This window comes from Falco naumanni, chromosome 2 (assembly GCF_017639655.2).
Source record: "Falco naumanni isolate bFalNau1 chromosome 2, bFalNau1.pat, whole genome shotgun sequence".
NCBI lineage: Eukaryota > Metazoa > Chordata > Aves > Falconiformes > Falconidae > Falco > Falco naumanni.
In genome coordinates this window covers 4,029,285-4,057,162 of record NC_054055.1, presented here as the reverse complement: position 1 = coordinate 4,057,162, position 27,878 = coordinate 4,029,285, and the positions used below count along the sequence as shown (strand labels likewise).

Here is a 27,878-nt window from a genome sequence, read left to right as displayed (position 1 = left end):
GGAAAGGATAGGAAAAAACAACTGGAGATAGGGTAAAGATTGGATAGCGATGAACGCTGAAAGAAAAGGGTGGGAGAGAATTATTTTTCTTTTCCTAGTGCATAAATCTTCCTCCTGCTTAGGCACTTCTGTCCTTAATTAAGGACAAAAGAAAAAGTCTATTAATAGAAAGCAGGCAAGAAATCATAGCAGGTGACTTGCTTTATTTGACTGGATTAAGTGTGGGATTACAGGAGTGTTTAGAAATGTCGATAAAGGCTCCATCAAATTCTTCCCTGTTGCTGCTTTTTTTATGGGAATGGGAGGAGCTTGCAGCAGGTCATTCAGATATAAGGATCCAGTGGAGTAATTTGATCAGGGCAGGAGGAAAGGGAAAAGAAAACAAAACGGTGATGGCCCTGCTATTGTCAGTTGAGAAACAGTTCTGTGTGTTCTCCCTCATAAACACAATTTTTGCAGCCGCAGTAACAGAAATCCCAGGTGCAACAAAGCGCATGTGCTCTGCAGGATTTTTTGTGGCTTCTTGCAGGTGGGGATTGGGATGTGGGGAAGGGAAAAAGTGCAGAGTTTAATAAAGTTCTGGATATCAAGAAGAAGCAGCTATTCAAAGCCTTGATCACCTGCCAAATGTGGCTTTATAGGCCATATTTCCTGTCCCAAATCACTTCTCCCTTCTCGCACCTCCAGGCTGTGCTCTCTGTCCTTAGGAAATGGCCTCATTTGTACAATGAAAGGCACAGTGGTCATGCTGCCATAGCTGGTGACTACTCCAAGGTGTTCCCACGCAGGGGTGTCTGGGGTTAAATTAATAACATTATAAACAGGAGTCCGGGTAAGTAGAATCCTCTGGATAAGCCCTTGCCCTTTATAAAGGTTTTATTTCTTTTGCCCCAGTGGGGTATGACATCGTGTTGCTGCCGAGTGTGCCTAGCACCATGCTGGGAGTATGAGCTTTCTGATAAACTGTTGTTTCAGGTGGCAAGAAAAGAGCCCAGAGCAATTAAAGACATGAGAATCACCAAGCAAACAATGATCATTTGTTGATATAGACAAATTATATTTTAAAAAACATATGCATTCAGCAGCAATTATGGCTTATCATCCCATTTCTAAATGAAAGTAATGGAAAGCAAACTTCCAATAATTCATATTTGCCTGGAATTATCTTGAAAAACTGGCCTCCAAACCTGACTAGAAATGCGAGTCTTCTGCTGGGGAGTTTCAGTAGTGCTGACCACAGATGGCATTTGGATTTTTTATTCTTCTTTCTATCTTTTATGTGTCCTACAGGGAGAAAAAATGAAAACTCTGGCCCTACACCTATGCAAATGCTGGGGAAATCAAATCCTTCTCCCTACACTGTATAGACCATATGTTAACTGCGACTAACATGAGCTTGTGAAAATAGTTCCATAGGTAAGGGAAAACTTGGAGCTTGACCTCCGTGGTTTCACCTTGCTTGAGGAGTTCTATACAAATTCCAGGTGTCTGTCTTCTGGGATATTATATTTAGCTTTATGCTCTTCAAAGAGCTTGTGCAACTCATTTAGGTATTTCTGATGGACTTGATCAACCTCTTCCTCAGAGGGTCTGTGCTTCCTCTGCACTGGAATTGGCTTCCCAACTGGAAAACAAGCACAGGCATTAGGAGAAGGCAGTGTCAGGTCCCTCTGAACACTCTGCACAGCTTAGTACAGAGCTGGGCTCCACCTCTCTAAGGATGTGGCGAACAGATCAATATGACCAGTCATGTCCTGGAGTTCGGGAGGCAGCACAGACAAAGAGGTAGGGAGATGGAGGTTCAGATTCTGCCTCTGCTGTTGGTCTCCAAGGTCACATCTGCCCTTGCCTCAGTTTCCCCATCTGCAAAGTTCATTAATGCCAAAGACTGTCTGTGTAACTCTTTGAAGTAATAAGTACTGCATCCCAAAGCAGTCCCTACAGCAGCTCCTAACATCTCAGATGTGCTGCAGATAAAGGTAACATCATCCTAATATTTGGGTTGGGCTTTACACGTTGTTCCCGCATGGCCCTGGGAATCTGCATTGCAAATGGGGATACAGAGGCACAGCAGAGCCCAAGACTATCTAAATACACTAGCAATTGTGGTGGTCCCACTTTGCTCAGGTTACATCTTCTGTGAAACATCTGATTTTTATTAAGAATCCAGTACACACTCATCTTTAGAAAATCATGCTTTTTTTTCAAGGACAAATCTAATTAATTTGATTCCTAGCATTAGAAGAAGCCCCTTCCCAACTCCCAGAGCCACCAGCAGCAGGACCAGGTGCTTGCAGGGGACAGAGGAGTCCAGGAGACACCTCTCTTGCTCTGGTCTTTTACTCAAATTGTGTTTGTCAAGTGATGGAGGGTTTCATCATTGTGTAATGCTGTTCCTCATCAGACTAATGAAGAGCCCTTGTGATACTGCACAGCTCATAAAACCATTGAGACAATCCAAACACGTTGTAAAACAATTAGAAGTAATTACTGGCTGTCAAACCTAATCAGTGGGGCAAGCTCTGACCTTTCCAAACAGCCTCTTTAATTAAACTAATTCACAGAGCATCAGCTGTGCTGGTGGGCCAAGCATGGAATTGTTGAAACCAAGCAAAACTTCCTCAAAATCAAAGACTTTCTTGAAATATGGTCTCCCATGGGCATGGTTTCTGGTACACACAGCTTGCCTTGTTCACATGCAAATAGGTTGGGGTTTCCAGCTGTGTCTGCATGAGACACTGAGCAAACCTGCAAACTGCTTAGGTGTTGTCCTACCTGTATTTGGAAAATTGTCTTGGAAGTTGTTTATTCCCAGTGCTACTGCAGTGGTTCATACTACTGGATTGTGCTGGGGTTAGGGTTGGCTGCATCCCACAGGGGTGATAGGGTGGCCGTGCTTGCTCTGGGGCCTTCCCAGCACAGCCCAGATGACCTGGGCTCTCTGTCATAAGACCAAGCCAGAGTCCCAAATGAGTGTGGCACGTGAACAGTTGAGGATGCCCCTTTGCCAGCGCATTTCTAGCCCACCACAGCTCATGCACTCTGGCATGATGCTCCAGCCCAGCGGAAGGATGACAGAACCCGGGGGCTGTCCCCAGTCTCTGCTTTGACCAGGCTGAGCATGGCCAGCATCATGCTGATGTGCCAAGGAAGGACTTACCCACGGTGCAGATGGGCCGTCGGTAGGGTACCAGCCCGAAACTGTACTGGAAGATGCCTCGCGCGTGGAAAAGAGGAAGGGAGATGCCCATGATCTGCTGGAGCCGGTGCTGGAGCTGCCGCAGCCAGGAGCCCTTGGGGTTTCTCACCTGCTCGAAGAGGTCATTCTCCCCAAAGGAAAAGATGGGCACCAGTGGGGTGCTGTGGGGAGTCAAACCCAATGTAGAGGCATGAAGATGAGCAAAGCCCACCCCAAAACACCACCACCCCCTCTCCAAAACAAGCAGGAACACCCCATTAACCAGCCACAGACCAGAGCATCCCTCCCCAAGCACGCCTTGACCCCATCCCCTGTGTCACCCGTGCTCAATGGCAAGGCGGACAAATCCCTTCCTATTCTTCAGCAGCAAGGTACAGGACCCCGGCCGGGCATCCAGCGCCTCCTGTGCTCCACCGACGATGATGGCCAGCATGTTTCCACCCTCTGGCTTCCGCAGCACATACGATGCACTCTCCTTGTCAGAGGAGACAAGGCCTGTGGGCAGAGAGGGAAAAAAAAATGAGCATCTTTAAAACCCACATGACTGTGGTGTGCTCTGTACCCTTTTTTTTCCCCTATTATCCAGCTCCAGAGGGGTGCTAGGCCCTTTATTTTCAGAGTTTTCCTACCCTTTGGCAATCTCAGCCCAGCAACCCTGAAAGGTACTGGATTCATGCACAGTTCTGCTGTGTGAATGTACAATTATCCCTTTGCTGTCTGGCCCAGAAATGAGAACTGGGAAAAAAATCAGGAAAAAAGTAAACTGAGAACTAGCTTCACTTAAGCCCCAGGGAAAATCTGTTTCAGTTTGTTGTCAAATGAAACCGTGTCCAATCCCGAATAATTTTAAAGTTGGTGAAACATTCACTTGAGGTCAAAACACAGATGAATTTCACTGGATGCTGCTAATTTAAAGTGGAATTTAATGCAGAATTTGGTCCATTGATGTAATTTACTTGCAAAAGTTATAAATCTTTAGTTCAGAAACATTCTTTAATTCAGAAACATTCAGAAAGCAATGTTCTTTTGATATTTTTTAAAAAATCCTTGTTTCAGGGGCTGAAATAATTTGCAAATTAAACCCTCTTTGTCAAATTGACCTGAAAATAAGCAATGCACCAAACTCCCACATTACAGTGATTGAACCTTCTTTTGCCTGGGTCATAAGTCTCTCATATCTCACTGTTATGATTCCTCGCTCTCCGTGTAAATATTTTTCCAGCAGCAGGAGCCAGAGTTTATGTGGAAAACAGGGTGATGTGTGCCCTGGGGTATCTCAGATGGAACTGGATGCCTATGTTTAGACTGTTGAATCCTGCCCATGACATAGGCCCATTTGGCTGGAGAAGTGGGCATTCCCCAAGCCCATCAGTTAGAGATGGAGGTCATCTCCTGCCGGTCTCCAAAAATCTCTCCAGACTCCCTTTCCCTTCTCTCCATTTAATTTTTACCTATTCCTTTCCATTTCTTCTTCTTCTCTTGCCATGTGGTTTTGCAACAGTGTGAGCTGCTATTTGCATCCTCTCTCCCTAGATGCTGCTTCCTGCAAGCAGCAGCAGCCTCAGAAAAATAGGTTTTCTCCTTCTTTCAGTGGAAACCACAATTTCAAGCCTGAATGTTATTTGCATGGAAAGAAAGAAATGCAGGACCACCCCACGCTGCTGGTCTCAACATTTCTGTTCACAGTTTGCTCTGCATTTTGTTTTTACTCAGCACCTGACACAGCAATGCCCAGTGCTCAGAGGCAATATATGAAGTTGAACAACCGAGATAACAGCTAGGAGGGAAATTTTTAACTTCAGAGAGTTTTGGGTGCCACTTCCAGTAGCTGCATCCATGCATGGGATCTGACCGGCCACCAATGGGGACAAGCAGACCCTTGATTCCTCTTCCCCTGGTGTCTTCACTTTCTGGTCCTCAGAAAAGCACTGACTCATCCCGCCAGTTGCCATGCTGCTGCCCTGCTTACCTCCACTCATCAAGTAGTCCCTGAAGAATGGGATGCGAAACCACAGGGAGAGCATCATCAGGTGTGGGGTGATGCCTGGGAAGAGCGTGGAAAAGCCTGACGCCTCTGTGCAGAAATTGAGAAAGGCTCCTGCTGCCAGGACCCCATGGGGATGAAATCCCATCAGGTAGTTCTGCCTAGGGTCCAGCTCTGCCGTCTTCACCAGCTGGACACAGGGATGGAGCCAAAAAGAGACTGTGAGTATAGTGCTGTCACCCTGGGGGAAGGGAGCTTTGGCTATGGAGTGTAGGTGAAGGATGCCTGGAGTGGGGTCCCTAGCACCTGCTGTGCCTCTTGTTGGAAAAGGTCAACTGGAACAACCAATCATTTTTAACTGAGATGCATTTCATTGCCTGTATTTCCATCTCCTCCCACCCCTTGGTCCAGAATGACATCTCCAATGACACAGTTCCACATGTTGCCTTGATCTGGCCTAGATGCTGTTGGGATCCTACTTTCTTTAAAATGTCCTCCAATATATTTTCTAATATGGGGAAAAAAAGTTAAAAAGTGAGAAAAGGGTGATTATTTCTACTTCCCCCTCCACCCCACAAGCAGAATAGCAAAAGGAGTGCAGAATCACTCTGGTAATGATCCATGTAAAGCTGCTACCTGATCAACAACATGGTATGGACCCAAGGTTTATCCTGTCCTGAAATATGTGTCAGGTGGTTCGAGGATGCTTCTGCCCATGGTAAGGTGAGATCCAGCTCCCAGACATCTAACAGGCTGATGGTTTTCTTGCCATCGGGGAAAGACTGCAAGAACCCAGCCACTGGTGCCCGTGTTACGTACCCAAGCAATCCCTGAGTCCACCAAAGAGCAATAGATTTCTACCCAAGGTTGCTGCGGTTTTACTGGGAGGAGGGAATGGGGAACGCCCATGTCTAGCCTTTAGAGATGGACAGTTGGCTAAGGTGAAATCCTCAGCCAATCTGAAAGTGGGTTTGGAGCCTGGGAGATACTACATGGGAAAGCGGGCACTACAGCAGAAGAGGAGATGATTAAAGGGAGATAAGGAACAACCAGCATGTGGACTCCCTGTGTTATACTTGCTATAGGCTGCTGAGAGGAGAGGGGCTGGTGTGACAAACCCACCCTGCAGCTATGCCACCGAGAAGACTCTGCCATGCCAGCATCAGCCAGCATGTGCATAAACACAGGCAGAAGCAGTCAAAACTGAATGCTGATGCCTCTGCATGCTTCCTGTGGGTGCCAAAGATGCTCACAGCACCGGAGAAGGATGAATCTTTCCAAGGTTAGCCATCACAGAGCCACCATGCATTTCCAGACAATTCAAAGACATTTCTGCTCAAGAAGAAACGAAGTGTTTTAGTGCGTCGCCCCTCCAGGTACCGCAGTCCCATCTGCACTTGGGGAGCAACTAATGGTGCATGTGTTTTCTTAGAAGCAGCCAGAAGCGCAGGTTAATCATGAGGGTGTATTTTACTTCCTTACATCATGGCTAATTTCCCATCTGAGCTAAGGCACTGTTGACTGTGCACATGTGTTCACTCAAGCGCCTGCTCCTAATGAGGGGAATGGACAAACAAGAGTCCCACTGCTGCCTGGGTGCCGAGGTGCCTAGGCAGGAAGAGGGGCAGATGGCTGAATTGCTAAGTGCCCATGGCCCCTTCCACCATTTGCTTATTTTTGAGTAATCTCAGCTTGCATCAATGTTTCCTGCATTCATCTTCAGCTTCCAAACAGCCTTTCATCTCTGCAGTGATTTATAAGCAGAGAGGTGAGACACTGCCGTGTGTTGAAAACCACTAGATTTCTGGCTGTGTGTGTGCAGGTAACAAGAAGGGTGTTGACAGCAGGCTCAATGTCTGGTTGCACCCTAAGATCACATCACCCTCCTCGCTAATGAAGAGCTGAACTCAGGGTATGCACTGAGCTGTGCGAACTGCTTAATGGGAGAGTTCACCTGTGCTAAGGCACCACGCATCCTCAAAAGCGTCCCTAGGAGACACCCAGCTGCTGTCTTGGTGCTCATCCCAATGAAAGGGAAGGGAGGAGAGGAAAGAATGAAGAATAGGGCTTGTAGCGATAGGACAGGGGGGAATGGTTTTAAACTAAAAGAGGGGAGATTCAGACTAGACACAAGAAAGAAATTTTGTACAATGAGGGTAACGAAACACTGGTACAGGTTGCCCAGGGAGTTGGTTGATGCCTCTTCTCTGAAAATATTCAAGGCCAGCCTGGATGGGGCTGTGAGCAACACGATCTAGTTGAAGATGTCCCTGCCCATGGCAGGGAGGTTGGACTAGATGACCTTTAAAGGTCCCTTCCAACCCAAACCATTCTGTGATTCTATGATAAGAGGTGAGGGAAGAGAACAAGGGGGTTATGACCCCTTACAAGGGACTGGACACCCACCAGCCAGCAGCCTTTCCAGCTCTACTTCTGGTTGATCACATTTTCTCTAGTTGTTTTCCATTGAGATCACCTTGTGATTTATTTTATTTATTGTGGTGTGCACTTGTTTTCAGGTACTGCATTTTTCATCGTGCTTTTCATTACCATATTATTTGCTGGGCTTTTTTTTTTAATGTTAATTCTGGCCACAAACAAAGCTAAATGCAACCCTCGGTGTTTTACAGTGCCACTGGGTGGCAAGTCTGTCTCTGATAAATGATTCCTTGTCTCCCTAGTGGCCTCAGTGCCACTAAAGTCTGGAGTCCTACCAGCCACTGTTGGTTCTGGACCGGGTCTTTTAAAACACATGCATTTTGGAGCTTAACCATGATCTGTATATCTATTGCTATGTATCCTATGTATCCAGCTGACAGGAGCCTCATTAAGTTCAACAAGGAAAAGGACAAAGTCTTGTACCTGGGGAGGATTAGCCCCAAGCACCAATACATGCTGGGGGGCACCCTGCTAGAAAGCAGTTGGCAGAAAAGGACATGGGGGTCCTGGTGGACACCAATTTGAACATGAGACAGCAATGGGACCTTGCAGCAAAGAAAGAAAATGGTGTCCTCAGCTGTGTTAGATAATATTGCCAGCAGGTGCTGGAGGTCATTCTTTGCCCTCTTCTCAGCACATATGAGGCAGCTCTGGAGGGCTGTGTCCAGTTCTGGGCTCCTCAGTACAACAAGGACATGGACATCCTGGAGAGTATCCAGCAAAGAGCCATGAAAATGATGAATGGACCAGAACACATCTGCTGTGAGGAAAAGCTGGGAGAGCTGGGACAGTTCAGCCTGGAGAAGAGAAGGCTCAGGTGGATGTCATCAGTGTACATAAATACCTCAGGGTAGGGTGCAAAGAGGACAGAGGCAGGCTCTTGTCAGTGCTGCTCAGTGCCAGCACCAGAAGCAATGGGCACAGAAGGAAACACAGGAGGTGTGAACATGAGGAAATATTTTTTCACTGTGCGAGTGACCAAGTACTGGCACAGAGAGCTTGTGGAGTCTCCATCCTTGGAGGTCTTCAAAAGCCATCTGGGTGCTGTCCTGGGCAATCAGCTCTCAGTGGTCCTGCTTGAACAGGGCATTGAACCAGAAGACCTCTGGAGGTCCCTTCCAGCCTCAGCCAGTCAGTGATTCTGTGATTTTTGACTCCCTGCTTTAAGCCATGGGCAGCTAGAGGGTAGGAGTCTAGTCACGCACGAGTTGGTGGAGCTGGTTAATGTTTCTGCAAGAGCTGTCCCCCGCAGTAGCACTGACCGCATCTTAGTGACTTAGTTGAATTATGTGCCTTTCAGCTTTGTAGGCAGGGCTCCTTCCAGGGCACAAGACAAGGAGGGGAGAGAAGGCGCTCGTTTTGTCACAGTGCCTGCTCACAGTTGGATGATTTGGCCAGAATTTGGAGAGAAACCAACGAGCTTGTACAAGACTGAGAAGGAAATTTGCAGCAGAGGAGAGACTTGGGCAAAGTCTTTTACACCATAGGCAGGCCCCTGGACTCTAAACAACCCTTCTCCTCCTGGAAACTTTAACGCAAAACCTCGATCCTCCCATCTGGATTGTTCCCAGTGTTTATTCGTTTCTTCCCTCTCCTCCTGCCAAAGGTTAATGTCTGTTCCCAAACTGCCAGGAAAGTCACTGGGTGACACCACACAGCCCAACTCTCCTGCACTCCAGCCACGAAGTGCTTAGCGGGGCTGGGGTAGGGGTGCAGAGGGGTGGGACTCTCCTCCCTCTGCCGTAGCAGAGTTGTCATTTCCACACCCACCGGATGGCATTTGCTGTTCTGGTCTTTCTGGGTGAGTTGAACTTTTAATAATTGTTAAAGCACTTAAGGGTCCAGCCAAGCCGGTCTGTGCGTAAACATCTAAATGAGACAAGTGCCTGACCCAAAGTTTTCTTGGTGAGACAAGGCCAGTTTCTCATCTCAGAGGTGTCTGAGGGATGCCAGATTAATGCGTATGACCTGTGGTCCGAAGGCAAGGAGCTGTTAGCACCTCAGGGTTGTGCTCTCCACACTGAGCCATGGGTTTGCTGGCTTCCCCTGAGCTTTCCCTTGTCATGGTCAGAGTGCTCGCTGGTGTCTTGGCTGATGACAGCAGGAATGACCCCTTCTCAAAGGTATTATGAGGCCTTGAGATCCCAAAACTGGGGTCATCTTGCCCTTCCCAACAAATGAACTTGTTTGTGTTTTGAAGGATGTGGTCTACTTTATGCTTCTCCTTCATGAGGAAATATCTTGATAGCTACAGTTTTTCAGTGCTCACAGTGATTACCCTGTAGCAGAAACTCCCCTTTTACACTGTCTACTCAAATGTGGGTCCAAGACATGGGTGAAACCCTTCCCCAGTTCCCCCAGCTCCTGCAGAGATGTGGTGAGACCTGTTCCATGCACTGCCAGCCATGTTGGGGAAATGCATACACAGATTTTCAGGAGCTCTGATAAAAGCCCACGTACTGGTGAGTTTCTCAAGCAAATTAATCCAAATTAATTTTAAACTGGATTAGTTAAACCACATTAACATCCCAAGTAGATGCTCTTAGCTGGAATTAAAGTGGCCTTTTTTGGTATCTGTTTTGTTTTGGTTTGGTTGGGGTTTTTTAATTAATTTTGGAGTGGAATTAAGCTAATTGGAATTAGGGCTTCTGAGTGACTGTGTCAGCCCAGGAGTTCAGCGCTGGTTTAACAAGGCTGCTTCCATTCACCCCTTGAGCTGCGGCTGGATTTTCCTGGTTGTCCCCATGGCAAGAGGGAGGACAGGCAGTTCCCTGGGTAAGGTTGGTGCGCTAACGCTTGAGGGAAGTAGCATTCTCCCTGAGCCCGAAGGGAGCTGCACTGGAGGTGAAGCAATACCCAGGCCCCCAACCAGCATTGTTTGCAGGGCTGAAGGGATTAAAAAGTCATTAAGTGAGGAATTAATGAAGTCAAGTTGAGACGAGTATGGGCCCTTGTCCTGGTTTCGGCTGGGATAGAGTTAATTTTCTTCTTAGTAGCAGGTGCAGTGCTGTGTGTTGGATTTACGATGAGAATAATGTTGATAACACACTGATGGTTTTCGTTGTTGCCAAGTCATGTTTATGCTAAATCAAGGACTTCTCAGTTTCTTGGGCTCAACCAGCAAGGGGGCTGGAGGGGCACAGGAAACTGGGAGGGGACACAGCCAGGACAGCTGACCCAAACTGGCCAAAGGGATGTTCCATACTATACGGTGTCATGCTCAGTATATAAACTGGGGGGAGTTGGCCAGGGCTACTGGTCGCTGCTCAGGGATTGGCTGGCCATCAGTCAGCAGGTGGTGAGCAATTGTATTGTGCCTCACTTGTTTTTTTTTCCTTTTGAAATTTATTACTCTCTCCCTCTCTCTTTCCTTCCCGTTGCAATTGTTGTTATCAGTATCATTATTATTGTATTTAATTTTATTTTATTTCAGTTGTTAAATAGTTCTTATCTCAGACCACAGGTTGTACATTTTTTCTGAATCTCCTCCCCATCCTGCTGGCCAGGAGGAGCAAGAAAGCAGCTGTGTGGTACTTAGTTGCCAGCTGGGCTTAAACCAGGACAGCACTGCATGGTGCTTGCCATGCCAAGGGACACATACTCAGGGAGGGCACTGGCATGCCATGACATTGCATCCTTAGGGATAGATGAACATATGGTGGGAAACGGGGAGCAGCATGGCATGACCCCCCCCTAGCTGTTCACAGAGCAGAGGAGGATGTGGTCAGGAAGGCTGGTCAGTAAGCTTCTGCCTTCTGAGTGAAGTCGTCTCCCAAAACTGAATTGCTGTTGTATTTCTATCCTTCTCTGGCTCCAAACTCTGTTTCCAAGGATGTTATGTTCATTAATCTGCTCTTAAGTAGGATACACCTCCTTTCAACTTTGACCTAAGCAAATCCTCAGGTCCCTCGGTGTCCATGGGCAACTCCAAAGAGCACTTCTTGGAGGATGAAACATGCAGCCAGTTTCTATGTAGGATGAAACCCAGCAGAGAAATCCAGAAACCCAGCTAGATCCAAAGGAGAAATTGTGCCAAGGCAAAGAGAATGAGGTAGCCCATGCAAGGGTGGCTAGATGGGAGACCAAAGGGCAAATATGTGAATACTGCCAGCCACTGCTGAGGAAGATGGGTTTCAGGTCCCAGCAAGGATGAGGGTCTGAGAGGGACTAGTTGGAGAAATAGAGGGCTTTGAGCACTGAGGTTTTCTCCAGATGCCACAAAGCCAGGTCAGAGCTGTGTTTGCAGCAAGTATCAGAGAGTCTGACCAGCCAGGTGGGTTTAAATTGAGTTTGGATGGGACTTCACTACCGTCACTCCCCAAGCTGGATAAGGACGGCAGCTCCAAAATACCCAGGTCCTCCCTTGCTCTCGTGTGATGCTGCTTTTGGTGGTCTTGTAGGACCTCCTTTATGCAGTGGCTTATCATGTTGCTTGGAAGTGCAGATGGTGGAACACAGTCCTGCAGTGGACATGACCTTGGCCATGGCCTCTCTCTTACTTAGGGTCACCTGAGGGCAGAGAAGAGAGAGCCAAGACATGCGAGAGAAAAGTTCCTGAAGAAAGTACAGAGAGGTGGCTTTAGGCCATTTGGCCATGTCTTGCTTGTGCCCTAACAATCCCTCATCTTTCATCCAGCCAACAGAAGGAAACAAAGCAAACAACCAAGACTGCTGGAAATCAGAAATGGTATTTAACATCATGGGCCATGACACAAAATCCTCATTTACAAATAACACCACTCTTCATGAAAAGAAAGAAAACATTCCTGTCAGGGCTTGGTTCACACAAACTGGACCTGTCACCCCTCTGCAACACCTTGTACTTCTCCAGAACCAAAACACACTCAAATAACCCCTGTCATGCTTTATGCCATTATGAGAATGAATGAGCTATGGGATGGAGCCATCCCAAATCACATCTCCTAGGGTTCAACTAATTCTCCAATAACTCATTTTAGTTATGCCAACAAAGAAACAATAATGCCAGCAAGTCCCCAAGCATAATGACAAAGGCCGGGACTCTGCCGGGTGCTGTAGATAATAAGGTCCAACTGGCACTTGGATAACCCCAAGGCTAGTAAGAAATACCCTGTGGTTCTTCACAAGGTACTGCCCCTGGTAGCAGCACAGATCTTTACTTTCTAAAATGTATAATGTATTGCAGGATATTGAGAACCCCTTGTCTGTCAACAGCAGAGGCAACACATTAATCTGGACTTGAGTAATGTCTACTTGATTGTGACAATGTGGAGTCGTAAGGAAGCGTTCCACTGAGACGGGTTCATGTTTGCAAAGGAGACTTCAGTGCAGTGAAGACCAGGGACCATCCCCACGCAGCAGGCACTTTTCAGGCTGCCCTGAATAAAGCTGGTAAGATGGTGCCAGCTGGGTTGCTCTGAATAATGACAACACCTGAAGACAAAATTTTTTCCCTTTAAGAGCTTAATTTAACTTCCTGCTGCCAGATTTAACTTGTAACCCAAGTTCTGTGATCTAAAGGTGAAATGTTTGGTCTAAGCTAAGCATCCAGCGCCAATTTATAGTCAAGAAAGACAGTGACTTTCTTTTGAGAACTATGGTAGAGAGAGGTCTTGTCAAGCTTATGCTTTCACCATTTCTGCCCCACCCCCACCTTCTGCACATCTATGGTGCTCCTCAGCTGAGCCTGCTGAAGCACATTGGCTGTATGAGGGAGGCTGGTGACAGCAGTCTTAGAGCAGCAGGAGAGGCTGGGGAGAAGTAGCAGTGAAGATGTGCATTCGCTTAGCCATGTGACGGAGAAATTTGTTTTTACTGTAATGCTGGGTGTATCCTTCATAATAAAGATTCACTGATAAATGATGTGGAATCACAGAATTATTTAGGTTGGAAAACACCTTTAAGATCACGTCCAACCATTAACCCAGGACCGCCAGGTGCACCACTAAATCGTGCCCCTAAGTGCCACATTTACACGTTTTTTGAACACCTCCAGGGATGGTGACACCACCACGTCCCTGGGCAGCCTGTTCCAGTGCTTGACAACCCTTTCAGTAAATAAATTTTTCCCAATACCCAACCTAAACCTCCCCTGGTGCAACTTGAGGCCGTTTCCTCTTGTCCTATTGCTTGTTACCTGGGAGAACAGACCAACCCCCACCTCACTACAGCCTCCTGTCAGGTAGTTGTAGAGAGCAATAAGGTCTCCCTTGAGCATCCTTTTCTCCAGATTAAACACCCCCAGTGCTCCCAGCTGCTCCCCATCAGAGCTGTGCCCCAGCTCCGTTGCCCTTCTCCAGACAGGACCGTGCCAACAGAGATAAGGGTTTGGGCAGGGACCTGCCAGCAGCAGACAGATTACTGATGGCTTATTGAACATAGCATAGGTAGAGCAGTTCACAATATCCAAAATCTCTCTGGAGGCAGCATCAACCCACAGCAGGTATCACCAAATATCTGTTCACACATAGCCAGCCCCGAACAGATTCATTTTGCAATTTTTCATATATTTTCCACAATTTTAAGACACAGCTGAGCTCAGCCGTGTATTGCAGGCCTACCATGAGGATGTATAAAAAAGGATTAGGAGAGGGTTAAAACACAGGGAGAAATAACTTTCCTGGGCAATGCACTGGACCCCACCTTGAATTCTCACTGCTTTTTTCTCATCATCGTTTTTAAAATCACCCAAACTCATGCAGGTCCTTCCTGATCCTGTAACTCCCAAACCCCAAATTAAAATACAGTCTGCTCCATGGGGAATAAAGCTAGCAGCAAAGTGGTACTTGTGCAAGGGTGGTATCGGCAGAGGGTGCTCCTTGCATGCACTGCACAGTCCAGCTCAGAGCCTGCACGCTCCCAGGTGCTGCTTGCTGCAGCAAAGCACAAATTCACACTGCCCAGATCCCCGGAAAACAGAGGCTCATCCCAATCTTTCTTGGCTTTCACGACAGTAAACATGATCAGAGATCTCTTAAAGGCAGCATTTAAAGCCGCTTCTTAAAATAAAAGAGCAGGCAGCTCTTAATGCCTCCAAACACTGGCACTTGGCCATGCTAAGTTTGCTGCTGGGATCTGGGAGGATTAGGAGCCACCTTTAATCTTCCCAGAATGACTAATTCTCCAGGGCTCAACAAACTCAATCTACACACAAACACGGCCTGGGGTGCTGGGTGCCCAACTGGTCCATGTCCCAAAATCCTACTCCCCTGGGGGTTTGGACAAGTGGGGTTGATCAGCTTGAGGAAGAAAAGGCTCCAGGGAGACCTTCTAGCATCCTTCCAGTACTTAAAGGGCCCAACAAGGAAGCTGGAGAGGGGCTTTTTACGAGGCTATGTGTGTGACAGGACAAGGGGGAATGGCTTTAAACTGGAAGAGGGGAGATTTAGGTTGGACATGAGGAAGAAACCCTTCCCCGTGAGGGTGGCGAGGCGCTGGCCCAGGCTGCCCAGAGCAGCTGTGGGTGCCCCATCCCTGGCAGGGCTCAAGGCCAGGCTGGACGGGGCTGGGAGCAGCCTGGGCTGGGGGGAGGGGGCCCTGCCCCTGGCCGGGGGTGGGACTGGCTGGTCTTGAAGGTCCCTTCCAGCCCAAACCATGCTGTGATTCTAAGTGAGAGGTCCACTGCAGCATCCAGCTGCATGTGTTCAAACCAAAAGCCCAGCTTCGTTCATCCTGAGAGCAGTGTGCTGGATGGTTAAAGCAATATTTGCAATGCTTAACGCCCACTCTGCTAGGCACAGGTCAGCCTGTGCTCAGCGGTATGAAATGAAGTGCCTTCTCTGCAAGGAAGAAAATGCATTTGGGGTTTATAGGCGGGGAAGCAAGGCTGGGAGATGGGGGATATAACAGAGTATAAACCCAGGAGTGGTGTGGCCACGTGGGACAGGGTTTGCGTGGGCTAGCCAGAAGGTTTCTAGTGCAATGAGCAGGGAGCAGGGAGGTCTTCACACTGTGTGGTTCACTGGGGAGCTCCTTGCTGCGGGATGCCGGGGTTGCCGAACGTTTTTTCCGTGCTTTTGTAGTGACAAATGGCAGAAGATGCATTCAGCAAGGACTGCTAAATCCTATACCCTGGCTTAGAAAACCCTTGAACAAAGAAAGTCCGGAAGACTGAGAAAATGTTTGGGGAAATACTATTATGTGATTTCTTGGTTCTAATACTCTTTTTGTTTTATTTTTGTTTTCTGCTGTCCTTTTGTGGAGCCTCCTCTGATTTCCCCCAGACCCGCAGGGAGAAAGGCTCCACTGAACCCTCCCCGCCTTCACCCAGCAAGCTGCAGCCAAACCCAGTAGCCACGCTCCCTCTACTGGTCACTGCTGGTCCTCCCCGCCTGGCAGTGGCACCCAGGGAGGGAAGGACAGACAGGCAGTGCAATGCGGAGTTAAGGAGGGGGGTCAGAGGGCTGGAATTAGATGAGCTTTAAGGCCCCTTCCCACCCAAACCATTCTGTGATTTTGCGAAATAATTTGCAGAATATGTATCGCATATAATCGTTGCAGCCACATGAATAGCTCATAGCAATTCTAGCACTTTCCAAGGCAACCCTGAGAATAATCTGTTGGGTGTTTCCTATCAAATGTCATCAGATAGTCTCTGTTCCTTATGGTAAAACTCACCACAAGCTTTCCTGGGATGTGTTCCTATTCCTGCCCAGAAGATTATGATGCATCTTTTGGGGGCCTTGCTTTGAACCTCATCCAGAAGCCCTTAAATCACAAGTTAAGCTCTGAGATCAGCCATAAAATAACTCACTGGAGGTCCTCAGCATCACTTTCTGCCATGTTTTTGAACAAAGAAACTCAATGGCAGTAGGATGCATGCAAAGCAGACTTTGATGGATGGTCTTGCAGAGAGGCAGCTGGGAGATGCAGTTCACCCAGCTGAGACATGTGAAGTTTGGCTAGCGTATGGCAGCTTCCAGCACAAAATCAAGTGAATTCATTTGAATTGTCCACAGCAATGGAAAGGGGCAGTGATAGCCTGGTTCAGCCCAGCACACCAGTTGCACCCAGGTCCTGTGAGAGGCAATCCCAGCTTGCACAGTACTGTATGCTACCAACCAAACGTGGTCACGGACAACACTTTGCTCCTTCACCTCCTCCAACCCAAGAGACATATTGGGGATGAGATGAAAACTGAAATGAGAGGAGGGCTAATCAGGGGAAATCAAAAAGCACCAATTTTCCTGGTGCAGCTTTTGTTTTTGGAGTATCCTGGAGGTGGTGCCTTTACACACAGGTCTAAGTATATTCGTGGTGTTGCTCTTCTGGAATGACACAGTTTGCCTTGCTATCAAGCAATGTTTCCACACTGATAAAAAGGAACAACATCTGCTGGGACAAACTGTAACAAGGTTGTGTCTTGGCTAAGACACCATTTTACCTGCAGCATTAGGGTCAATATTGTACTGAGTTGTGGCCTGCAAAAGGGGATGATGTGACATCAGAAGATACATTTTAGGCACCATCATTTTAGGGAAAGATGTTGTTATAACACAATTGTGTGTAAGATCCACTCAGAAATGGTAGGAGAGATCCAGGCAGACCCTATCTTCTCATTTTTTTGCCCAGCCTTGACTTCTGCCCTAAATTAATCTCCTTGCACACCAATCTTGCAGTCTGCACTCCAGGACCTTAAAAAATTCAGGTGTGTTTATTGGGGATGTGTGGATTTTTCTTCCTGCTGAACTGAAGAGAGAAACCTTGTGTTTCACCATTGAAGTGCAGGGCTGGGATTTGAAAGAGTTGGCTCTTATTTCTGACTGAGCAGCAAACCTGATGGGTGACCTTGGGCAGTCCTCACTTTCCTCCAGCTCCCCCTAATCCTTATCCCAGGCCCTACTCTCTGCAGGATGGACTCCCAGGCCAGGCTTTTTTTTCTGCTTTGGGCTGATGAGTCCTTTGGCTATTTGGGCTCCCCACTTCATTTTACCTGGACTGCAGCACCCAGCTCCTCACTCCAGGCTCTCTCTAACCAGCTGTGGGCATCCTACCTGAGTTCCCTCAACAGGCAACATTTCACTGAAGGAACTATCTTACATCCCACAGCTTGGTCAGCCTTGGAACTTATTCCCTTGCATGGCCCATGAATGCTTCTGCTGCATTGCTCAGATTTGTACCGACTTGTGATGACTCTGAGGCAAGACTTTGTGCTGGTCCACTCATTCATGCCATGCCAAGGGGATACCAGATGAAAAGTAAGATCAAAGGCCAGCCATATGCATTAAAATAAATCAGAAAATGTCACAGAAGTCCCTCTCAGGGGAACAGCAACACTGTGAGACTGCCTAGTGCGCATCCAGCTTTATCCATCCAGCCTCTTCCCCAGCAGAAGGGGATGCTGACCTTCCAGGGCACCAAGACCTCTTGGATTTTGGTGAAAAGTTGGCCCTGTGTCCACTGGGTAAATGCTAAGCAACCTGAAGAGCAGCAGTGTTGCAATATAGACATGAAAACCAGTTAATGGGAGATTTCCTTAACTGCTGGAATGCAGTGAGGTTAAACAGGTGAGTAAAAGCCAGATGATTAAAGGATGCAGTTGATGAAAATGGTGGTCTACATTTTTTCTGGGTCTTGCAGTAATCTGTGAATTGGAAAGACAATCCTTCAACACTGACCTCCCAGCACCCCATGGCATGACTGCTGGCCCCAGACTACCTCCAAGCATCGAGGATAAAGTTGGTCTGTGAATGTCCTAAGAGCCGATGGATCAGTGGCACTTACCGTAATGGGAAAATAGTCCTTCATGTACCTCCATACGATGCTGTTCCGGATGGCATGGATCCGTCTCCCACCCTTCCTGGGTTTTTCCCAGTCTATCAACCACCATACAGTGTAGAGGGCACTGACCAGCCAAAAACGTGTGAAGAAGAGGGCGATGAAGGCAGCTGTGCAGCACTGTGCTGAGAGAAAAGCCAGCAGTGAGTTGGCAGCTGCATTAGGTGGACTTTGTGAGAAGAGTGATCCACTTGAAAGGTCTGTGTTTGGACCTCGGATGGAGCCCACGCCTTCACTAGGCTTGCTGCTGAACTGTTCTATCAGTGTGAAGGCATTTTTGATGCAGAAGTGATTTCTTTCCTATCTGCCCCAGGCAGCTGGAGAAGAACCAAAGCACCATCCTTGCGGAAACTACCTTTCTCCAAAGGCCACCATGTCCCCCTCTTCCCACACGATAGATACACCTCACTGCATCCAGAGGGTTCTTGTGGATCAGATCTCTATCTCTTTGCTGTCTGGCTTTTCTCTGGAGTTAGTCTGATCTCTGCAACAATAATGCCTCTGTTTTACCCCAAATCTCCTGTTAATACCCCCTGATGACACCTGGTATTTTGCAGTGGCAGCAAAGCAGGGCACTATGCCTTATTTGTACAGTCCCCAATAGCTTTGTCCTGAGCTAACAATTCCCCATTTTAATTGCATCCTTGATTTTTAATTTTTTATCTTCCCATATATAAGACTTTACTCTTTATTGAGTTTTTTCTTATTGATTTTGGACCTTTTCCTCTACTTCTCAGGTTCACTCTCAGCTCTAATCCTGTCCTCCAGAGGATTTTTAGTCCCTCCAACTCGGTGTCATCACAGATTGTAAAAGGATGCTGCATTTCATTCCCTAAGACATTAATGACTTGGGACTTTCCCAAGTCATTAAAGGCTTCTCTGACCTGCTTCCAGTCAGTGCTCAGCTTTGCTCCCTACCTCCCCCCTCCCTCATGGTCTGTGTTTTGGCATGGGAACAAGAGAAGAAAATTTTCTGTGCAAATAAGCACCACTCGGTACATCAAATCCCACCCAAGCTCAACACTGTCTGTCTGTAGAGACTGGGAAGTGCTGATGGCCACCGAGCTGCCACCTGCTAAAGCAAATGCCCTAAAATGTGTCTGGGAAGAGCTGTGTCCTCACCTTCTGTGCCTCTGGAAGCCTTGGTGGAGGCTGGGGGAGCTCAGGGGCAAACTGAGCCAAAGAGAACCCCATTCATCCAAGCCCTGTGCCTTCCCCAGCTCATGGATTACACCATGTGTGGTGGGTTATGTATTTTGTCCTTCACTGGATCTTCATCACAGATCTAGCACGCAGGGCTGAAAGATGTGAGGATGGAGATGCCCTGTTCAGCTTCAGCTGTGAGACAGACGCATCCATGCCCTCATCCTCTGAGACCTGGATTTTTATATTTGGTTGGAGTCATCTGACATCTCCCTCCTCTAGCTCATCTCAGCTAAGGCCTATTAGAGAGGAGGTATATGATGCTTTTGTTTAAGATCTCCTTATAGCTCCTGTTCGCTTTTACTTAGGATAAATAAGTAGGTCTGGGGTGGGGGTGGGGGGGGTGGGGTGCAGGGCGCTGCAGAGTGGGCGTTGGTGATAAATCACCCTGATCCCAGAGATCTGCATGTGAAAAAGAATCCCTTATCTATTGTAAAACACTGGCATGATGGTACTGATAATTCCTATGGGGAAAAAAAAAAGCAATAATCTAGCAGGATCCTAAAAAGCAATAATCTAGCAGGATCCTAAAAAGCAATAATCTAGCAGGATCCTAAATGTCCTTAAAGCTGAAATGGGATTTTATGTCCTCGTATAGAGACACTGTGGCAGGCACCTGGGTAGGCACTAACACAGCGCACGGGGAAACGCTGCAGCTTTCTGCGGAGCAACAGGTCTAACCTGCAATGCATCCTCCAAGTCAGAACAACCCACTGCTCGTACCTGGTGCAGACACCGTCTTTGTAACTCTTTGAGGAAAACAGTATACAGCACGAAACCAAACCAAGTTCCAGGGTCCACAGGAGACGTAAACACTACTTGAGGACCGACGTGGGGGTTGCAATTTCGCTGCACCTGGGAGCCATGTCACCAGGTCTGTCACAAAACTGCAATGCCTAATTCTTTTTTTATCTTACCGTGCAAAGTTCAAAGTACATTCTGCAAAAGGAAGGAGTTGTTCTGGTCCAAATCCATGTACATATCATCCAAGTGAGGCTTTATCTTGCAATTATATAATTATTAATTTCTCCCTTGGTCAGTTTGCAATTCAACTTCCATTTTTTCAGGGCAGAATTTGCACACAGTGACTTTCACTCAATCTTAAGGTTATCTTTTTTGTGTGCTTGTAAAATTTTATGGTGTCCTGGTTGCTGTGGGAAAGAAGCCCATTCCTGTCCCAGAATGGACCCTCAATCTGAAAGTTGCTTGGACCAAAGAGACAGGAAAGTTCCAGAAAACGTACAGTTAAATCCTACTGTCTGCATCTAAACGAATCCCAGCCTTAGGCAGATACATGATTATTTATGGGCTGTATTTTGGCGAGAAGGGGGCACTCTGTACAGCTGCTTGGTGTGGAAGGGGGAGTCACTGTAGCTGCTTGGATCAAGGGAGACTGCTATCCCTCTTCCAACTTTCTTGTAGACATCTGTGTGTCATGTCCTCAGACTCTTCAATGACAACATAGCAGAGGCAGTGTGGTCCCACTGATTAGACCCCGAGACTTTCTGCACCACCAGTGGCAAGATGTTTGCCACAGAGCTGCATTGCTTCTTCCTGAAACCCATGTCAGGTCCCCAGGCTGGGTTCACCACCAGCCCTGCTGCCCAGGACCTCACGCTCCTCAGCCTGGTTTCAGGGTCCCTTCACCAACACTGAGCCACCCTCTTATAGCTTATGCCGGTGATTCGCCACATTTTAGTCTCCTGGTTCTCCAAGCTGCTGCAAAATAACATCCTAGCCAAGAGAGGGCCAAATCCTGCATCCATTTGAGCTAAGGGCTAGAAGGAAGGACTGTGCACTGGGATCCAAGATCTAGTTCTATTACTACAAATCCCAAGACTTTCCTGAATCCACACAGGAGGGGAACACAGACTCCCCTTCCTCTATGGGTCATGTCCCAGAGGCAGAGCAGCAAGGACATCCTAAAGCCACCTTCTTGCCCCTTCTGCTTCTTTTCTACAGAACAGGGCAGAAGGGGTGGGTGGCAAACAGGAATGTTTGCTTGTTATGAGGCTGTTCTCCATAATCCCCATAACTGCTTTCTTCCCTCCAGGGGAGTCCCAAGACAAAAATGAGGAATGATGAGGGTTTCTTGCCTGTCCCTCCCTGTACTGTGGACTGCTTCAAAGCTGCCCAGATGAGAACCATATTTTCCTCAACATATGCTTTCCTACAAACAACTGTTGTTTTCTGGGCTACCTGCCAGGCAAACACTTTAAAGGATATCACAAACATGGCATTAGGCTCTAGGCCAGGGAACCTCAGCAGATATGTCCCTCCTGGGGCCAAACTCCAGCCTATGTACAGCTTGCTGTGCTGACAAAGCAACCCAGAAAGGGCTGTCAGGTCTTGGAAGAGGTGGGAGTCTGTGTCATGATGGACCTGCAAGTCCCTGGTTCACTAGAAACCCATCTTTGAATCCCATCAGCTGGCAGGGCTGTGCAGAGCCAGACAAGCTTTCCAGCTTAGAATCATAGAAGTTTGGGTTGGAAGGGACCTTAAAGACCATCAACTTCCAACCACCAGTTTCATTATGGTCTCCATGGGTGCAAGCTCTCTGGTGAGGATGGGGACTGCAGGCACACCACACCAGGCAGGCACACAAATGGCAATGAGATGTGATTATAACATGGCTCTGCCTCCCTGCTTTTACAGTATTCTTTAGGGGAAAAGAGTGGAGAATCTTCAGTATTCAGCCATAGCATCACTACAGTATCTACCTTTCACATTTCTGCCCCCATAACTCCCATGATTCCCAGCCTCAGGCTGCAATTCTCAAGCCATGGTTGTACACTCAGGAGGAGCAGGCATGTGGTTGCAAACAGACATGATCCTCGTCTCCTCCCTCTGCAGGTCTGGACTCTTGTGACATAGCCCAACTGCACATGCTAAATTACTATAAAATGGCCTAAGCCCTTAGACAGAGCCCTTGCAAAGCAGACATCACCGTGGGCTGCAAGAGATGGTCTAAGGGCATCATGCCTGTCTTTGAAATTATATCAGTTCAGTTATCTGAAAATGGCCAAATAATCCTAGGCAGGGCTGAGGTTAGCTGCTGCACTGTCTAATCTGTCACGGAAAGCGAAGAGACCTCTTCAAACCGAATCCACTGCCAAAGGGGCTTTGACAAGCAGGAAAGATCCATACAGACCCTAAATCTTACACTTTCTGTTCAGGCCAGATGCAAGGAGGTTTGGCTGTGGTTGTCTGTGGTGAGGTGTGGCTTTGGGTGAACCAGTCGCAGGGTGTTCTTGGACTACTGGGCCACCAAAACCTGCACCCAGCCTGTCAACCAGGGGGGCTTCTGAAGCAGCTCTTCATTGTGCAGGACACAACACCTCATGCCTCCATGACCATGCAGGAGTCAGTAAAGAGAGGACACATCCATGTGGATGTGATGGCTTTCTTGGATTCCCTCACAGACCGAGTGGTTTCCTGGGCTGGGCTCCCTCAAGCTGAGGGCAAAAATTAAGTGTTTGGTGGTGGGTGTCTCCTGTTAAGTAGTTTTGTTGTGAGCTGCAAGTCCCTCCCTGGATGAAAACATGGGCATATCACAGACAACACACAACTATATGCCACAGGCTCCAAGCGAACCACAGGCTACAAACACACGGTGGGCTTTTCTGGCCAAGTCCAAAGAAGGACCACATCCCATCAAAGTGCCTCTGAGCTCAACATGGCTGCTAACCCAGCATTTTCTCTTTCAACCTGGAACAGGGAAAACAGCAGCCTGTGGAAAAAGATTTTTGGCATCACAGCAGCCCCAGAGTGAGTCAGATTCATATTGCAGTTGTCAGGAAGGTTTGCAAGTTGCACATTGCTGAAGTCCCCAGCACCAGCCTAGAGCCCCTGCCAGTGACAGCCTGCAGAGTCCCAGGTGTGGACGACACTCAGCTGTCAAGGCGGCCTGACTGACACTGGCACTGCGTGCCCTTTGAGCCAGCCCTGCTGATTGAAAGGGTTCAAAGGCTGGGTGCTGTGCACTGGATCTGCGGAGGCAGCGTGTGCAGGTCTCCTGCCCTTGCGCTGGGTTTGCTTGCATGGGTTCAGCCCAACACTAATGCTTCTGCAAGGTATGTCTGGATGGATGCCCACGCCCAAGTCCACGGACACCAGGAATGAGAGGTAGTGGGGAGCAGTGCAGCAGGTTTGGGCACCAGCCTGCTGGTTTTGGTGCCCTGCAGAAGTCTGGCTCCACCATATTAGGACAGGGCACTGGTAAGTGCTGGGATCCTGAAGCGGGAAGGCAATGGGGTCCCCACTCCATGCCCTGCATCCCACCCTTGCACTCTGCACCCTCCTTCCAGCAGCTGTCAGCATCTGAAGCAAATGGCACCTTTTGTCTCGGTGACCTTGCCAGGAGCATCCTTAAGAAAACCGGCAGCGCAGACCATGCCTGCCTGTTGTGAGGGATGCTGCAGCAGAGCTCCCTGCCAGCACCGGGGTCAAGCTGCTGCACTCATCCCACACCCTGCAGAGAATGAATGAGCCCCTCACCCCGGGCTTGGCTTCTTGGCGGATGCATTTGTACAACCATAGCAACAGCTGCCTGCAACCAGCGCTGCCCAGCCGCGGGTGCTGAGATCTCTGGTCAAAGGGCTGTGCAAATGGCTGGTGGTGGTCGATCCTGTGTTTTTGGGAGCCCTTTTCTGGCAGCAGAAGCACGAGCCTGTCTCAGAGAGAAAGGAGCAGCTGGCAGCCACATCCTGCCCACGGAAACTCTGATCTCTGTGCCTGAGGGTTGTAACTGAGTGCAGCATGGGGTCTTTGACAGCTCCTGGGGTGAAATTAAAGGTATCCTTTAGCTCCGAGCTTTCACAGTTGTTAAACTGGGAGATTTTGAATGGAAAGCTCCAGGCTTAAAGAAACTTTGTAAAATGAATCAAACCAGCTGGAATTGCTCCATGAGCTTTGGCTATCACCTTTTTAATGCCTTTCTTATAGCATTTCTTAACTGCTTTTGGTTTCAGATTGCATCAAAAAAACCCCACCCCAAAATAAAGTAAAACTGTTGCAGGGAAAGACAGTAATCTTTGGAAGGCCAGTCATGCAGGAGGTGTGGGTTTGGGTCTCATCCTCACTCAGAACAAGCTGCATTTCCCTGCAGGAAGCAAAGCCTGTGTTTCCAGAAGCTCCATGTTACCCTCTGACTGTGGAGGATTCCTCCCTCCTGGCCATTTTCTGGCTTTCTGCTGGCTCCAGAAGTCATCTCTATCACTGAAAAGTCAAGTGCCAACTTGCTCTCAATTCCAAGAAGGGAAAAAACTGAAGTACATGTTGTTTTGCTGGAAAACACTGTTAAGGCTCCATAAGCCCCAGCTATATCCATGCTGGGAACAGGAATGCGTTGTATCCATTGCTAACAGGGCGGCCGCATCTCTACTATGCCCCATCCCACCCAGGCACCATGGAAGCAAATCCAGGCACAAGAGTGGAGAGGGAGTTAGAGCACCCCAGAATGTCCCAGCCTGGATAGTTGGGTCCAAGGCTGCATGGCTTTGGCCATATCTCCCCACCCCTGTGCTGTTAACACCCATGTGTCCTCCTTCAAGCTGGTCTCCATTGGGCAGGGGAAGGCTGATCACACCTGGGATCTCATATGCACTAGAAAAGCCCCAGGGTTTATAATGCAAGTAGAGGATGGCACCAAGTGCCCTGCACTCAGCCATGCCCTAACTATGCTTTGCAGCAACTCAGCCAGCTGTGCCACCACTGCCACACCATAATCTCCCCTCCATCTGGAGAGGGATGTCCTCTGGCTTGTCCCAGAGCAACCCAAGGAGTCACACTGGTTACAACTCTCCAGAGCACCTCGGCAGAGCCCATTTGCTGAACCAGCAGGTAAACAGTATTGCCTGGTCATGTCCACATTGCTAATTCTCTTCACTTCCAATAACGGGCAGCCTCACCCATCCTGGATACCAGCAATGGTCCCTGGCTTCTGCCATTGCCCGAGCTGCACCGGTGTGTAGTTTGGAAGTGTGTTCCTTAGCATGAGCTAACCTATGCTAAGAAGCAAGCAGCAGCTACACTGTCTGGACCAGTACAGCCCAATGCTCCAGTCCATTAGATACTGATCCAGAGGTGGCCATTCAGCCCCAGGTCCTAGAAGAGTTTGGACAGAGCCATCTCAGAAACTTAATGAGGCTCTGAAGCACTGCCTATGCTTTCTTCCCAGGTATCGTTTTGGAGATGCTTGTGTGCCAGGACCCAAATATAAACAAAGTTCTGTTGCCTCTGTGTATTGGGACTAGTCAACAACTATCCTACCACAACAAAGCAGAAGCTTTACATACTGATCCCATCTGAGATGAAGAATTGGCATGACAATGGGAAACTCTGGGATGCCACCTTCCAGCTTGGCTCATGATGGGCTGTAAATCACCCCAATTTGCCCTCTCTAGTAACCTGCCTTTGGGTCTCCCATCTCCTTATTTCCCAGTGCATCCTATCTAAAAATGCATTAATCTAATTTCCATCAGCACCTGCTGCCCACCCCCCTGCCCGCCCCGCTCCAGTAATGATTTTGCCTGGGTCCCAGTTTGCTAATGTGTCTCTTCCCCAGCCTGCTTGGGTTTTCCAGGAAAAGTGCCCTTTTGGGGTGTGCAGGGGCATCTGTATAAAGTAAACTGTCTGTTCCCAGGGTTGCAAAGCAGAGTCACCTATACTCTTCCCATCTTACCAGCCCTCAAGTATGGGAACGCTATTTCTCATGACTGATGCTGAGTAGGGCACCTTAGACCAGGAAAACACTAAACCTAAAGAGCAGGAGAAGCTGAAACCCCACGCAGGTTTAGCTGCTGCGTAAGACCCATGGATGTTCCCATGCACAGGCACGCAGCCATGCACTTCCTTAGTGCCACCGTGCTCAGACCAGGTGGCGAGAAGAAACAAACAAACAATCAAAAATAAAAAAGGAAAAAAACCACCTGCCTCCCACCCTGCTCTTCATACACTGAGATGGAGACATGCAGCGCAACATCTGCTGCTAATCACTTGTCCTAACATGGGCTGGGATTCACTTCAGGATCCCAGAAGACGCTTTTAATGCCACTTCCCTTCAGTCCCAGGTCTTCCTTGGGGTTGAGGAGAGAAGGGGTTGGGGCAAAAGCTGTTCTGGCTTCTCAGAGAAGGAAAATGAGATGTCTCTTACCCAGGCCTAGGAAGCTGAAGACCCACTGAACCACTGAGGCTGTCTGAAGCCTTCTCTGCAGTGGCACGGAGAGTGGAGCAAACTCAACCTTCATCTTGGCCTCTGCTTGCAAGTCTCAAAGGGAGAAGGAAGTGGCGAATGCAAAGTGCAAAGTCGTCCGTCAATATTTACCCAGCCTTACAATACAGGGGATTGTGCAATGTACAGTGGTGGTGGTGACTGTCTGCAGCCACGCTCCTGTATGAGGAGGAGAGGGACGCCGACGGGGGTGTCACCAACTTTATGCCAATGTGACTCATCACGTGGCGAGACAGTGAGGATTTCATGCTTTTACCACCCAAATCTGGGAGATAAACCCCCTTAAGCATGCAATTTTGCCTTCAAGTGTCTGTTTCTTCCAAATTTCACAGTTTTTGGATGTTCACAGAGAGGATGAGGCATTTGTGCATCAGAGCCAGGCTTTATTTTCCCTGTTCCCCTACAAAGGAGCCTGTGCACAGCAGGACGGCCAAGCAGAGGGGACAAGCACAGGCAGGTCACTTGTATTTGCAAGTGATGTGCTGCGGATGGGTTTCTGTCTCAGCCAAGGAGGTGGGCAAGCAATGCAAGGATGTTTCGCTGCTGAGCACGGGGGTACACAAGCAACCTCACGCCTCTGCCAGGACATGGACGGACGGACGGACGGATGGATGGATGGATGGATGGATGGGGCAGACAAGTATCCATGTGCATCCTTGCATGTTTATGTGGGTGTGCAAGACAGGAAATACTAAAAAACCCTCGGGGAACTGACAAGCTGCTCAGGTAAACAAAGAAATCATCATGTGAGAGGCCTGAGAAAACCGAGGGTCTCATTGTAACCAGGATACAGAATAATGCCGCTAACAGACTGAATTAAACAATAAGCTGACCCACTGCTAAAGTGCCCAGCATGCATACAAAGGCGTCACTCGCTTGTCTAAGGGGCATTTCAAATCCCCAAGCTTACCGCAGCCAAGAATTACAGAACAAAACTAAAGACAGCCCTTGGCAAAAGCAAATCAGAGGTGTTAGCTGAAAAATAATCCCTCCTCTTTGTCAGGCCCTACTAAGACACCAGGCTACAAGGAATTTACATCTGTTACACTCCATTTTCTGAAGTCACT

The 27,878-nt window shown here is 48.3% G+C and overlaps 1 protein-coding gene across 1 annotated transcript; it reads right to left on the bottom strand.

The window, feature by feature from the left end:
• Positions 1-1,098: 1,098 nt before the first annotated feature.
• On the bottom strand, positions 1,099-26,861 carry MOGAT2 (monoacylglycerol O-acyltransferase 2). Its single transcript, XM_040583810.1, has 6 exons — positions 26,734-26,861; positions 18,324-18,502; positions 5,169-5,373; positions 3,520-3,694; positions 3,161-3,360; positions 1,099-1,624 (listed from the first exon to the last, which is right to left on the bottom strand). Exons 1-6 carry the CDS (start codon positions 26,825-26,827, stop codon positions 1,470-1,472), a joined length of 1,008 nt encoding a protein of 335 aa, XP_040439744.1. The 5' UTR covers positions 26,828-26,861; the 3' UTR covers positions 1,099-1,469.
• Between the last annotated feature and the right edge of the window lie 1,017 nt (positions 26,862-27,878).

What these genes read in the sequence shown, in the direction of transcription:
- MOGAT2 (XM_040583810.1), bottom strand. Translation starts at nt 26,827, where the DNA reads ATGAAGGTTGAGTTTGCTCCACTCTCCGTGCCACTGCAGAGAAGGCTT. An exon ending in CTTCAGCTTCCTAGGCCTGG is followed by an intron (nt 18,503 to 26,733) that starts GTAAGAGACATC and finishes CTTTTCTCTCAG; the next exon opens with CACAGTGCTGCACAGCTGCC. An exon ending in AGGACTATTTTCCCATTACG is followed by an intron (nt 5,374 to 18,323) that starts GTAAGTGCCACT and finishes CCCTGTGTCCAG; the next exon opens with CTGGTGAAGACGGCAGAGCT.